The 15,836-nt window shown below is 35.0% G+C and overlaps 1 protein-coding gene across 1 annotated transcript in view; it reads left to right on the forward strand.

Annotated features, from left to right (window-relative positions):
- Positions 1-15,836, forward strand: part of LOC309858017 (A disintegrin and metalloproteinase with thrombospondin motifs 20-like) — a gene marked incomplete at its 3' end in the record, with an annotated part of 73,877 nt that overhangs the window by 47,304 nt on the left and 10,737 nt on the right. The window contains exons 5-7 of the mRNA XM_082750695.1: positions 561-644; positions 1,165-1,289; positions 2,636-2,676. Coding sequence (XP_082606821.1) covers positions 561-644; positions 1,165-1,289; positions 2,636-2,676 — 250 coding nt within the window. The remainder of the gene's footprint in view (positions 1-560; positions 645-1,164; positions 1,290-2,635; positions 2,677-15,836) is intronic.

Here is a 15,836-nt window from a genome sequence, read left to right on the forward strand (position 1 = left end):
ATACATACACTGCTGATCCACAGGCTGATCTCAGTAGGTTTAAAGATACTGGTTCTCAAAGTCAGGTTCACGTTGGAATCATTAAAAAATACTGGGGAAATTTAAAAGATAATTGATGCCGAGGTCTCAACCCCAGAGATTCTGTTTAATTTATAAGAGATTTAGCCTAGGTGTCTGGGTTTGTGGAAAGGTCCATAGGAGATTCTGATGCACAGCTAAATCAGAATAAATGTTCTAGGACTGGTTTCAGTCAATATTTGAGAAGAAGCAACTCATTTAGGCACCTAATCCTACACTTTTAATTAAAGTGTATATAATTAACAGTTTAAAAAGTGATATAATTAGAAGTTACTACATCAAAATTTACATTTACAACATCTAAAGGACTGTCTTAGAAAATCCTAGAACATATGTAAAAAGACTTTAACACTAAGATAGAACATATTCTCTTATAACACATTATATTAATAATTAAGTTCAATTCTATTAAGAACTAGAAATGAACTCCAATGCTGCTCAACATTCTACAATGCAGATAATCCTACATTTTTTCCTTGCAGGTTGCAGCAATCTACAAGGACTCAAGTATTGGAAATCTTATCAACATAGTAATTGTAAAATTAGTTGTAATTCATAATGAACAGGTAAGAACCAGGCCTGAAGTTAGTAATTTTAATTGTAGTTAGCTCCTAGTAACATACATAGATCACAAAATTGTTATTAGAAATGAGATACTTCTGAAATTTACATTTAAAAACTTGATTTGAAAAGGAGTGAGATTAACTTTTTATATTGTGATGGAAATAAAAAGAAAGGCAATAATAAAAACATTAAAAACCTAAGGTTTAAAAACAATGAGGTTATTCTCTTTTATAATCCTGTCATTGAAGAAATTAAAATACAGTTTTTTAGAAGTTTTTTGATCTTCAGTATTGGATGGTTACATTGAAAACATCTCACTAGACCTCCTTTCAATTATGTTTTAAGTATTGCTAACATGTTTTTGAATAAATATGAGGGAGATATGCCACTTCACTTGCTTCTGAAAATACTGTTTGATAAATTGCAAGGAAGCTGCCAAGCCTGGAGAAAAAGAAAGGCTGTGGATATTTTAATGTAATATTGAATTGCTCTTTTTTTTTTTTTTTTTTTTTTTTTGTATAGGAAGGACCAGTGATCAGTTACAATGCAGCTACCACATTGCGTAACTTCTGTTTGTGGCAACAAAGTCAGAATGTTCTTGATGATGCTCACCCTTCTCACCATGACACTGCTGTTCTTATCACTAGGTACAATTTTAGAAATAACCCTTCCTACTGCAGTTGTTTACCCTTTCTCTTCTGCATGATCACTACTTCTTGTTAATAATACACTGTGGTGTTCTATGAGAACTTGTACTGGAAAAGATACTATTGTATGAAAACATTTTTCTTTTAGACCAGAATGCTAGTTGATTCCTTAGGAAATTAGCAATGTTAGGTTGCTGAGTAATGGATCGACCCAAACAAAATAATTTCCTTATTTAGTGACAGAATTATGAAAAATAAGTGCAAAGGAACATAATTATGGAACTGAATATAAGTTATGTTCATTCCCCACTTGATATTTTAATCACTTGGAAAGAAGAGCTTTGAATGTAATTGGTTGTCCACTTTTGACTTCTTGTACTTTAAAAAAAATCTGTGTTTTGATGTTCAATCCACGTCTTAATTACTAAACTGCATTTACAAGGGTCTTTCTCAACCTGCTTAAGGAAAACAACTCCTGCTATTATAAAATGATTGTCCATTTTACAAGCACCACTATATATTATTAATTCATCCCTTCGCTTCAGCAACACTGATGGCTACCAGGATATTTAGATCTTAGGATTGGTTGATTGACAAAAGGAAATAATTCTTCCACTTAGGGGTCAGACTCTGAATTCTCTGCTTTCTAGAACTCTGAAGTGAAACACTTAGTCCATGTAAAATAGCTGTAAAATTTCAGAACTGAAGCAGAATTGATGTAATTTTATACACCACATTATATCATCAGTCCATGGTTCTTCTCTGGATTGCAAGTAGAGGCCAAGCAACAAAGGCTGAAGATAATGAATTAAAGATGGGAAGTAGACAAAGGAGACTGGAAGAGGGATACCATAAAGAAAGACAAGAGAACTGTCAAATTGAATGCTTAGGGACTAAGTAATGCAGAAGAAAAAAAGAAACAAGTAATTTAGTAGTATATGAGAATATTATCTGTGGTGGAGAATAAGAACTGAAGCTTATAATGATGTTGAAACATCTAGAAAAGCATAAACTACATTACACATACAGGATAAGTAAAGGCAGAGGTGAAAAAGAGTTGAAGCTTTAACCACATTCAACAATGTTTGTAAACACTTAGAAAGTTTATTGTTAAACGTGGTTAAAGCTTCAACTCTTTTCAGCAGTCACCTTTATAAAACGCTTATTGCTTATTGGTATATACAAATGGTGTGTTATCCTAGGTTTAAAATTATTGAGAGCTTAATAAGGCCTGGATTCAGAAATGAGTTTGTGGTAATAATCACATCACAGATCAAGCTTCTTTATCTTTGTTTTGACTTGTAAAAATATTTTTCTGAAAATGCTTCAAAATTTTTTGTTTTAAGGGAAGACATTTGTGGAGCTAGAGAGAAATGTGACACATTGGGTAAGTTACTTTGCAAATTAAATATAACTTATAGAGGTGCCTGGGTGGCACAGTTGCTTAAACATCTGACTCTTGGTTTTGGCTCAGGTTGTGATCTCAGGGTCCTGAGATAGAGCCTTCCAGCCAGCTCTGGGCTCAGCACAGATGGAGTCTGCTTAAAACTTTCTCTGCCCCTCCCCGCAGCTTGTGTGTTCTTTCTCTCTCAAAGAAATCTTTAACATATAATTTACTGAATTGTTTAAAATGTTTATTTTCCTTTTACATTATAATTATTTTGATTGTCTTGATTAATGATTGTCATTATTAGCTTTTGCTTCAATACATTTTAAAGAATAAGAGCTGTACCAATTACTAGATACACATAAACTATATGCAGATTTAAGGCAAAATGATAAAATGAATAGCCATAAATCTGCTACCACAGTTAAGAACCAAAACTTAATATAGTCATATGACCTTTGCTAAGTCCTTATTCTCTCCCTTTGCATGTCTCCAAGAGGTAGCCAATAACATGAATTTTATATGTTCCAGTTCCTTTCATCCATATTGAAAAATAGTTCTATATATCTATGTGTTCATAAAAGAAACTGATGTTGCTTCTTTTTGAGCGTTGTAGTTATAGTTCATGGAATTTCAATCCTATATATATTCATCTTCGGTTTACATATCTATATGCTATTAGTGGATAGTTAGGCCAATTCTAGGTTTTCATAATGAACTTCTCTTTAAAATCTAGGGTACAGGGGCGCCTGGGTGGCTCAGTGGTTAAAGCCGCTGCCTTCGGCTCAGGTCATGATCCCAGGGTCCTGGGATCGAGTCCTGCATCGGGCTCTCTGCTCTTCGGGGAGCCTGCTTCCCCCTCTCTCTCTGCCTGCTTCTCTGCCTACTTGTGATCTCCATCTGTCAAAAAAAAAAAAAAAAAAAGGAAAAGAAAAAAAAATCTAAGGTATATTCCTGCAATTGAAATTGTTATGTCATTAAAGGACGAATACCCAACTTTTGTAGCAACATGGACGGGACTGGAAGAGATTATGCTGAGTGAAATAAGTCAAGCAGAGAGTCAATTATCATATGGTTTCACTTATTTGTGGAGCATAACAAATAGCATGGAGGACGTGGGGAGATAGAGAGGAGAAGGGAGTTGGGGGAAATTGGAAGGGGAGGTGAACCATGAGAGACTATGGACTCTGAAAAACAATCTGAGGGTTTTGAAGGGGCGGGGGGGGGGAAAGTCAGGGTACCAGGTGGTGGGTATTATGGAGGGCACGGATTGCATGGAGCACTTGGTGTGGTGAAAAAATAATACTGTTATGCTGAAAATAAATAAAAAATAAATTAAAAAAAATTTGCTGATGCTCAACTTTGGTATATCTTAAAGTGCTTGTACCAGTTTACATCTTTATCAATAATGTATAAATATTCTTTTTGATTTTGTCCTTCTCAACACAAGGTATCTTCAGATTTATCATTTTTGCCAATCTAAATGTAATGTGTTTCATTACAGTAGTAATTTTCAGTTCCATGATTATTAATGGGTTTGAACATCTTTTCATATCTGCTGGCTGTTTATATTTCCTTTATTCTGAAGAATGAAAGAGATAGGACTTATTTTTCCACTATGGTATTTGTCATTTTCTTATTGCTTTTAATTTTTTTAATTTTTTTTTTTTTTGTCCAAGTTTTCATTTAAATTACAGTTAACACACAGTGTAATATTAGTTGCAGGTATAGAATTTAGTGATACAATAATTTCGTACATCATCCAGTGCTCATCACAGCAAGTGAGCAAGTGCCCTCCTTAATCCTTATCAGCTGTTTAACCCAGCCCAGCCCACCGTCCACCTCCTCTCTGCTAACCATCAGTTTGCTTTCTATAGTTAAAAATCTGTTTCTTGGTTTTCCTTCCCCCTGCCCCATGATTATTTGTTTTGTTTCTTAAATTCCACATGTGAGTGAGATAATATGGTATTTGTCTTGCTCTGATTTATTTTGTCTAACACAATACCCTCTACCTCCATCCATGTCATTGCAAATGGCAAGATTTCATTGTTTTTTATTCCATTACCTGTATACACACACACACACACACACACACACACCACAACTTTTTTATCCACTCATTATTCGAAGGACATTTGGGCTCTTTCCATAATTTGGCTATTGTAGATAATGCTCCTATAGACCGGGGTACATGTATCCCTTTGAATTTGTATTTTCATATCCTTTGGGTAAATACTTAGTAGGGCAATTGTTGGATCCTAGGGTAGTTCTATTTTTAACTTTTTGAGGAACTTCCATATTGTTCTTTAGAGTGGCTATACCAGATTGCATTCCCACCAGCAGTGCAAACATGTTTCCCTTTATTTGTGTTCTTGCCAATACCTGTTGTTTCCTGTGTTGTTTAATTTTAGCCATTCTGACAGGTGTGAGGTGATATCTCATTGTAGTTCTGATTAGAATAATCTTAAATAAATCTAACCTTACACCTAAAGGAGCTAGAAAAGCAATGAACCATAGAGTTAATAGAAGAAAGTAAATACTTAGAATAAATGATACAGAAACAACAAAAAAAAATAGAACAGATCAGTGAAATCAGGAGCTGTTTCTTTGAAAAAATTAGTAAAATTGATAAACTCCTAGCGAGACTTATCAAAAAGGACACAAATAAATCACAAATGGGAGAGGAGAAATAACACCACTACAGAAATACAGTAAGAAGATATTATGAAAAGCCATATACCAATAAGTTGGACTATCTTACTGCTTTTTAGATATTATTTATAACTTCATGATACTAAACCCATTTTGGTTTCTATGTATTGCAAATACCTCTCAATAATTTGTTGCTTAGTTTCATTCTTTGTGAAATTGTATAAAAGAACTGAATTTATAATTATAGGCTAGCAATTTCATATTTTAAGAATACCTTCTGTAACTCAAAGTCTAAACATATCCTGTTTTCTTAAACATTTAAAAACTTGTCCTTTCACCTTTAAATTTCTAAACCATTTTGGATAAAAGAAATCTATTTTGATAACCAGTTTCCTCGGACCACACATTGAAAGTTCACCTCCTTAACTTAGAATCTGCAGTGTCATAAAAAATTTATATTTGTAAGAGAGTCTGCAAATCATTCCTCCATTCCATTAGACAATTACTTTCCTAGTTAGCCCATATACTAAGTCTACACTACCAGTTGATCTTGAACAACACACTTACAGCTGCATAAGTCAAATTATACATAGATTATATATAGATTAATACATAGATTTTCCCTCCTTAGTACAGTATTATAAATTATTTATGATTTTTAACATTTTCTTTAGCTTTATTGTAAGAATACTATATATAATATATACATACAATGTGTTAGTAACTCTTTCGTCATTCTGGTCAGCAGTAGGCCATTATTAGTTAAAGTTTTAGGAGGCAAAAGTTATATGCAGATTTTCTACTGCACAGAGTTGGTGTCCCTAATTCCCATGTTCAAGAGTCAATTGTATTTTAATATTTATAGCCCTATAATAAATCCTACTAATTGGTAGAGTATATAACTTCTTATTTTTCTCAAGAGTATTTTGGCTATTCTTAGACCTTTGTTCTTTTAGATCAGCATTTCAATTCCTTATAAAATAATTCTCTGTCCACTTATGTAGGTCTTTTTCAATGTCTTTCAGTAACACATGTTTTCTTTTAGGCCAGTCATACACAAATTTTGTTACTTTTTTATTGTAAATGGCATAGAATATTGATAGAAATGCAATAGACTGTTTTATTTATTGATTTTAATTCCAGGCACCTGATTCATCACTCAAAACTTCATAATTTATCTATTTTTTCAATGTGGGCAATTATTATCATTTGAATTATGGCAGTTGTCCTTCCTTTCAATCCTTTTTTTCTTACAGCAAGTCAAAAACCTCTGTAAAATATTGAAGAGATGATAGTAGTCTTTCCCCTTGGATTTTAAAGGGAATACTTATAAAGTTACACCATTAAGAATGTCTGTCATGACACTTTATATGGAAAACCCAAAAGACTTCACCCCCAAACTACTAGAACTCATACAGCAATTCAGTAATGTGCCAGGATACAAAGTCAGTGTACAGAAATCAGTTGCTTTCTTATACAGTAACAATGAAAACACAGAAAAGAAAATTAGAGAATCGATTCCATTTACTATAGCACCAAGAACCATAAGATACCAGAGAATAAACCTAACCAAAGAGGTAAAGGATCTGTACTTGAGGAAGTATAGAACACTCATGGAAGAAATTGAAGAAGACACAAAAAGATGGAAGACCATTCCATGCTCATGGATCAGAAGAATAAACATTGTTAAAATGTCTATAATACCTAGAGCAATCTATACTTTTAATGCCATTCGAATCAAAATTCCACCGGTATTTTTAAAGAGCTGGAGCAAATAATCCTAAAATTTGTATGGAATCAGAAAAGACCCTGAATTGCTAAGAAAATGTTGAAAAAGAAAACAACTGGTGGCATCACATTGCCTGATTTCCAGCTTTACTACAAAGCTGTGATCACCAAGACAGGATGGTATTGGCATAAAAACAGACACAAAGACCAGTGGAACAGAGTAGAGAGCCCGGATTCGGACCCTCAACTCTGTGGTCAAATAATCTTCGACCAAGCAGGAAAAAATATACAGTGGAAAAAAGACAGTCTCTTCAATAAATGGTGCTGGGAAAATTGGACAGCTATATGTAGAAGAATGAAACTCCACCATTCTCTTACACCATACACAAAGATAAAGTCGAAATGCATAAAAGACCTCAGTGTGAGACAGGAATCCGTCAGAACCCTAGAGGAGAATATAGGCAGTCACCTCTTCCATATCAGCCACAGCAACTTCTTTTAAGATAAGTCTCCAAAGGCAAAGGAAACAAAAGCAAAAATGAATTTTTGGGACTTCATCAAGATCAAAAGCTTCTGCACAGCAAAATAATCAGTAAACAAAGAGGCAACCCACGGAATGGGAGAAGATATTTGCAAATGACAGTACAGACAAAAGGCTGATATCAGGATCTATAAAGAACTTCTCAAACTCAACACACAAAAAACATAATCATGTCAAAAAATGGGCAGAAGACATGAACAAACAGTTCTCCAATGAAGACATACAAATGGCTATCAGACACATGAAAAAATGTTCATCATCACTAGCCATCAGGGAGATTCAAATCAAAACCACATTGAGGTACCACCTTTCACCAGTTAGAATGGCCAAAATAAACAAGACAGGAAACAATGTGTGTTGGAGAGGATGTGGAGAAAGGGGAACCCTCTTCCACTGTTGGTGGGAATGCAAGTTGGTGCAGCCACTTTGGAGAACAGTGTGGAGATTCCTTAAGAAATATAAATTGACCCTGCAATTTCACTACTGGATATTTACCCCAAAGATACAGATGTAGTGAAAAGAAGGGCCATCTGTACACCAATGTTCATAGCAGCATTGGCCATGGTCGCCAAACTGTGGAAAGAACCAAGATGCCCTTCAATGGATGAATGGATAAGGAAGATGTGATCCATATACACTATGGAGTATTATGCCTCCATCAGAAAGGATGAATACCCAAATTTTGTAGCAACGTGGACGGGACTGGAAGAGATTATGCTGAGTGAAATAAGTCAAGCAGAGAGAGTCAATTATCATATGTTTTCACTTATTTGTGGAGCATAAGAAATAACATGGAGGACATGGGGAGATGGAGAGGAGAAGGGAGTTAAGGGAAATTGGAGGGGGAGATGAACCATGAGAGACTATGGACTCTGAAAAACAATCAGGGTTTCGAAGGGGTGGGGGGTGAAAAGTTGGGTGGGCCTGGTAGTGGGTATTATGGAGGGCATGTATTTCATGGAGCACTGGGTGTGGTGCATAAACAGTGAATTCTGGTACACTGAAAAGAAATTTAAAAAATAAAAAAATATGCAAAAAAAGGTAAATATGCTATTCTACATCTTAATCCTTGTGTAGAATTTTGGTAAACTATTTTTTTCACCACATGTTCTTTTCATAGTGAAAGCCTATTATTTTTCTTTTTTGTATGTCTAAGCAGAATTTTAAAAGAATATTAAATACAATACTTATGACAAGAAAAAAAAATATCTGCCATAGGTTCTTGGCAGAAGATTTAATACTAGTTTTTTGAGCCCTAAAAAAATGCTTCTTGTTTTTAATTGAGGTATAAATGTCATACATTATTAGTTTTAGTTGTACACTATAGAGATTCAATATTTGTTATGAAATGCTCACTATATAGTTACTATACATCATCATAGTTATTACAGTTTTATTGAGTTTATTCCATATGCTGTACTTCACATTTCTGTAACTTATTTTATAAATGGAAGCTTGTACCTTTTAATGCCTTTCACCTATTTCACCCATCCCCTACCCCCAACCTTCATGGGCAACTACCAGGTTGTTCTCTGTATTTATCAGATTGGTTGGCTGATTTGTTTTATAGGTTCCACATATAGGTAAAACCAAATGGTATTTGTATTTCTCTGATTTAGTTAACATAAATATACTCTAGATTCATCTGTGTTGTCACAAATGGCAAGATTTCATTCTTCATGGTCAAGTAATGTTCCATTGTATACCATATATGGTTCCATATGTATACATACCATATCTTTATCCATTCATCTATCAATGGTCTTAGCAATCAGATTGTTTCCACATCTTGGTTATTGTGAACATAGGAATGCATATATCTTTTCAAATTAGTGTTTTTGTTTTCATGAAAATACCCCAAAGTGGAATTGGTGGATCACATGATATTTCTATTTTTAGTTTTTTGAGGGAACCCTTCCATACTGTATTCCATAGTATCTGCACCAATTTACATGATCACCGACAGTGTATGAGTGTTCCCCTTTCTCTACATCTTTGCCAATACTTATTTCTTGTCTTTTTGATATTAGCCATTTTTGACTAGTGTGAGGTAATATCTCATTGTGGTTTTGATTTGCATTGCCCTAATGATTAGTGATGCTGAGCATCTTTTCAGGTGTCTGGACATTTGTATGTTGTCTTTGGAAAAATGTCTATTCAGGTCCTCTGCCCATTCGTAATTGGACTGTTGTTTTGTTTTAGGAGTTTATTTATTTATTTATTTAGGGAGTTAAAAAAAATATTTTGGATATTAACCCCTTATTGATTCCATGTACTATTTGCAAATATCTTCTTCCATTCAGTAGGTTGCCTTTTCAATTTATTCATGGTGCTTTCACTATGCAAAAGCTTTGTAGTTTTGATGTAGCCCCAGTTGTTTTTGCTTTTCTTGTCCTTGCCTAAGGAGACAGATCCAAAAAAAAAAAAAAATGGACTGATTGATATTCCAGAATTTACTGCTTTTAAGAGTTTTATAGCTTCAGGTCTTAAACTTAGTTCTTTGTTCCATTTTGAGATTGTATATATGGTGTGCGAAAGTGGTGCGGTTTCATTCTTTTGCATGTAGCTGACCAGTTTTCCCAACAGCATTTATAGAAGAGACTGTCTTTCCCTGTTATGTATTCTTGCCTTATTTTGTTAAAGATGTGCCATAAAAGTGTGGGTTTACTTCAGAGTTCTACTGTTCCATTGATCTATGTGTCTGTTTTTGTGCCAGTACCATACTGTTTTGAATACTGTAATTTTGGAGTAGAGTTTGAAATCTGTGAGTGTGATACCTTCAGCTTGCCCTTTTTTTTTCCCCCCCCTCAAGACTGCTTTGGCTATTTGGGGTCTTTTGTGGTTTCATACAAATCTTAGGATTATTCTAGTTCTATGAAAAATATTGATGTTTTGATAGGCATTGCATCAAATCTATAGATTGTTTTTGGTAGTATGGATATCTTAACAATATTAATTTTGTCGAATCATGAGCATAGTATATGTTTCCATTTGTGTCATCTTCAATTTGTTTCATTGGTGCTTTATAGTTTTCAAACACAGGTTTACTTGTTAAATTTCACCTCTTGGTTAAATGTATTTCTAGGTATTTTATTTTTCTTACAATTATAGATGGGATCATTTTCTCAACTTCTCTGCTACTCTGTTAGTGTATAGAAACACAGTAGATTTCTAGATGTTAATTTTGTATCCACAACATTATCAAATTCAGTTAGTCTAATACTTTTTGGTGGAGTCCTTAGGGTTTTCTGTGTATAACACCATGCCATCTTCAAATAGTGGCACTTTTATTTTTTTCCTTACAGTTTGGATGCCTTTTATTTCTTGAAATGACTGAGTGCCGTGGCTAGGAATTCTAGTACTGTGTTGAATAAAAGTGGACATCCTTGTCTTCTTCCTGATCTTACAGGAAAACCTTTCAGTTTTTCACCATTAAATGTAACATTGGCTGTGGATTTGTCATATGTGGCATATTTGAACATAATGCAGTACATTCCCTGTATATCCATTTATTGAGTTTCTGTCATCAGTGCATATTGAGTTTTGCCAAATGATTTTCTGCATGTATCGAGTTAGTTTTTATCCTTTGTTTTATTAAGATCAGATTGTTTTGTTGATACTGATCCATCTTTACATCTCTGGGAAAAAAATCCCACTTGTGGTAAATGATCCTTTTTAATATATTGTTAAATTTGGTTTGCTAATATTTTGTGGAGGATTTTTCTATCTATATTCATCAGGGATATTGGCCTGTCATTTATTTTTGTAGTGTCTTTGGTTTTGATATTAGGGTAATTTTGGTCTCATAGAATGTACTTGGAAGTGTTCCTCCTTCTTCAATTTGTTCAGAATAGTTTGATAAAAGATAGGTGTTAACTTTAAATTATTTGATAAATTTCATCTGTGAAGCCATCTGGTCCTGTCTTCTGTTTGGGAGTTTTTTGATTACTTATTTTAATCATGGTAATTGGTCTATTCAAATTTTCTATTTCTTCCTGATTCAGTCTTGGTGGGTTTGTTTCTAGGGATTTATACCTTTCATGTAGGTTATGGAGCTTATGGCCTATAATCTTTTTGTGGTAGTTTCTACAAGTCATTTGTGTATCTGTGGTATTGGTTGTAGCCTCTCTTGAATTTCTGATTTGGTCCTCTTTCTTTCTAAGTCTGGCTAAAGGTTTATGAAATTTGTCTTTTCAAAGAACCAGTTCTTGGTTTCATTAACCTTTCCTATTTTTCTGTCTCTATTTCATTTATTTTTAGTCTGATTTTTATTTTATACCTTATAACTTTGGGCTTTGTTCTTTTCTAGTTTTTTAGGTATAAGATTGGATAGTTTGACTTTTTTTCTTTTTTCATAAGGTGATAGGTCTGAATTGCTATGAACTTCTGTTTTAGAACTGCTTTTGCTATGTCCCAAAGAATTTCGACCATTGTGTTTTCATTTTTCTCCATGTATTTTTTTACTTTGATTTTTATTTCTTTGGCCTGTTGATTGTTTTGTTTGGTTAGTAGTGTGTTGATTAGCCTCCATTTTTATGTGTTTGTGTTTTTAAAAGATTTTATTTATTTATTCATGAAAGACTGTGAGAGAAGCAGAGGCAGAGGGAGAAGCAGGTTCCTAGGACTCAAGCTCAGGACCCTGGGATCAGGACCTGAGCTGAAAGCAGGTACTTAACTGACTGAGCTGCCCATGTGCCCCCATTTTTATGTTTTCTCCCAGATTTTTTTCTTGTAATTTAGTTCAGTACTTCATACCATTATGCTGAGAAAAGATGCTTGATTATGATTTCAGGCTCCCTAAATTCGTTAAGACTTGTTTTGTGCCTTAGCATATGACATATCCTGTAGAATGTACCATGTGCACTTGAAAAGAATGTATATTCTGGTTTTGTATGTAATGTTCTGTGTATATCTGTTAGGTCCATCTGGTCTAATGTGCCATTGAAAGCTGCTTTTTTACTGGTTTTTTGTCTGATCAATCCATTGATGTAAGTAGTGTGTTGAAGTCTACTATTAACAAATTACTATCAGTTTCTCCCTCTAGATCTGTTAATATTTGCATTATGTATTAGATGTTCCCATGTTGGGTGCCCAGATATTTACAAATATTATATCCTTTTGTTAGAACAACCTCTTTATCATTATATAATATTCTTTTTTGTCTTTTATTAGTCTTTGCTCTACTTAAATTCAGTTAACCAATTTATAGTACGTCATTAGTTTCAGATGTAGTACTCAATAATTTATCAGTTGCATATACACATTCAGTGCTCACACCTCATGTGCCCTCTCCTAATGTCTATCTCCAATTACCCTGTTCCCTACCCAACTCCCCTCCAGCAACCCTCAGTTTGTTTCCTATACTTAAGAATCTCTCATGGTTTATCTTTCTCTCTGATGGCTTCCCATTCAGTTAGACCTTGTCTTAAAGCCTATTTTGTCTCATAAGTATTGCTACCCTAGGCCCCTCACCCCCACAACTTTCAGTTACATGGAATATGTTTTTACATCTCCTCACTTTCAGTCTGTATTTGTTGTTAGGTCAGAAGTGTATTTTGTAGGCAACAAATAAATAGTCTTATTTGTTAACCAGTCACCTAATGTCTTTGGAGCACTTAATCTATTTACATTTAAGGTAATTCTTGATAGGTATGTACTTATTGCCATTTTGTTAACTTCTTTTAGTCGTGTAGTAGTACTTCTCTGTTCCTTTCTTGCTCTCTTCACCTGTGATTTGATGACTTTCAGTGTTATGCTTGGATTCCTTTCTCTATTTTGTGTGTCTGTCTAGTATACGTTTTTGGTTTATGGTTACTATGAGTTTTCTATATAACACCCTACATATATTTTAAGTTTTACCTATATTTTAAGTATTTTAAGTTGGTTTCTTAAATTCAAGGACATTCTAAACTCACTGCATTTTACTCCCACACACTCCATGTTTTATGTATTTGAGGTCATATTTTTTTAATCTTTCATTTTGTATATCCCTTAACTATAGATCAAGTTGATTTTACAACTTTTGTATTTTAACCTTCAGAGCAGCTTTATAAGTGATTGCACTACTACTTTGTAAGGTCAGTTTAGTGGTGATGGAATTTTTTTTGTTCTGGGTAACTCTTTATCTCTCCTTCAATTCTAAATGATAACCTTCCTTGGTATAGGTTATTCTTGGTTGTAGATTTTTTCTTCTCATTCAGCGCTTTGACTATATCATGCTATTCCCTTCTGGACTGCAAAGTTTTTGCTGAAAAGTCAGCTGTTAATTTAATGGATGTCCCCTTGTATGTTAAGTAGTTTTTCTTTTGTTCTTCATAAGATTCTTTAACTTTACACATTTTAATTAGTATGTGTTTGTGTGTAGACTTCTTTGGGTTCATCTTGTTTGAGGCTACATGCTTCATGGACCTGGATGTGTTTCCTTCCTCAGGTAGGGAAGTTTTCTGCTATTTCTTTCAAATAAGTTTTCTGCCCCTTTCTCTTTCTGAGACCCCAAAATGCAAGCACTCATACACTTGATGTTTTCTTAGAGGCCCCTTAACCTATCCTCAGTTTTTAAGTTCTGTTTTCTTTTGCTGTTCAGCTTGGATGGTTTTCACTACCCTGTCTTCCAGATTGCTGATTTGTTCTTCATCCTCTAATATGTTGAATCCCTTTACTGTATTTTTCATTTTAGTTACTCTTCAGTTTTGACTGGTTCCTTTTTATATTTTTATCTCTTTGTTGAAGTTCTGAGTTCATCTACTTTGAAGTCTGGTACCCCATTACTTTGAACTCTTTATCTGGTAGATTGCTTATCTCCATTTCATTTTGTTCTTTTCCTGAGGTTTTGTCTTGTTCTCTTGCTTGGATAATATTCTGTCTCTTCATTTTGTCTGACTTTCTGTGTTTGTGTGTTAGGTAGATCAGCTGCATCTGCTGGTGTTAAAGGTATTGTCCCTTTGTAGAAGGCATCCTGTGCATCCCAAAAGTATAGTCCCCCTGGTTAATAGAACTAGGTACTCTGGTGGTGTCCTTTGTGTAAAGTGCATGCACCCTACTGTCTAGTCTACAACTGCTGGGGGTCACCAGTGGAAGAGGCTGGCCTATAGCTTGATGGCTTGGGACTATAGGCACACAGTGGATGGGTTGGCCCCTGGTATGGTTGTCTTATAGGAACCTGTTGCTGTTCCTACTGATAAGTTCTTACTGGTTGTGCATAAATCTTTGAAAGACCTTCAACTTGCCATAAAAGGGGAGATCATTCTCACCCAAGAACTGGAGGAAATATACAACTCTTTCCTTAGTACGCGAGTACCTACGCTGTGGCAGAAACATGGCTACATGTCCTGTAAGGCACTGAGTTCCTGGGTTAATGATCTCATCGAGCGAGTGAATTTCTTCAATACTTGGGCCAAAATGGCTTACACCGCGATACATCATCGGTATATGAAATTCATCACAACCTGGCAGCATTCCACACCATCATCTGCCCAAGCCCCCAGATACCCTGACAAGGAACACCGTGATTTCTTTGAAGGATTTCCTGCACAATACTGGCTCCCAGCTTTCTTTTTTCCACAAGCCTTTCTTACTGCTGTGCTTCAAGACTATGGACGGTCCCAAGGAGTCTCTCTAGACACCCTCACCGTTACCCACCACGTGGCCTCGGATGCCACTGACATCAAAGACGAGGAGTTCTCCATAATCATCCAAAAGAAACTCAACATCGTCAGGAGAGCCTTTAAGGGAACAGACAGCACACACGTTGGAGTGCACATTTTTGGTTTATTCATTGAGGGAGCAAGGTGGAATCATGAACAGAAAGTTCTAGAAGACTTGCTGCCTCGTGAGCTGTGCTGCAGTTTTCCTGAAATCTACTTCTTGCCAACAAAGATATCTACCGACCAAGCACATACTTCTGAGCAGACGGATGCCGAGCTCTACACATTCGAATGCCTTGTCTACCAGACACATGAGCGGTCAAGGACTCTGACGACCACTGGCTTACTGTCGACCTCTCTAATCTCAGTGTATCTACCCACAAGGAGACCTAGTCACTGGGTCACAATGCAGGTTGCGCTGCTGTGTGAGAGGAATGAGAAATAAATGCAGCTATCAAACCAAAAAAAAAAAAAAAAGAAGAAGAAGAAGAAGAAGTAAGAACTTAGTAAGAAGTAAGAACCAGTAAGAACTTATTGTGTGAGTCAGTATGGTTAGACCCCAGTGCAGTTAGTTGTTCCAACTGTTGTAGGTGTGC

This window comes from Mustela nivalis (assembly GCF_964662115.1).
Source record: "Mustela nivalis genome assembly, contig: HAP1_SCAFFOLD_1736, whole genome shotgun sequence".
Classification (NCBI taxonomy): domain Eukaryota; kingdom Metazoa; phylum Chordata; class Mammalia; order Carnivora; family Mustelidae; genus Mustela; species Mustela nivalis.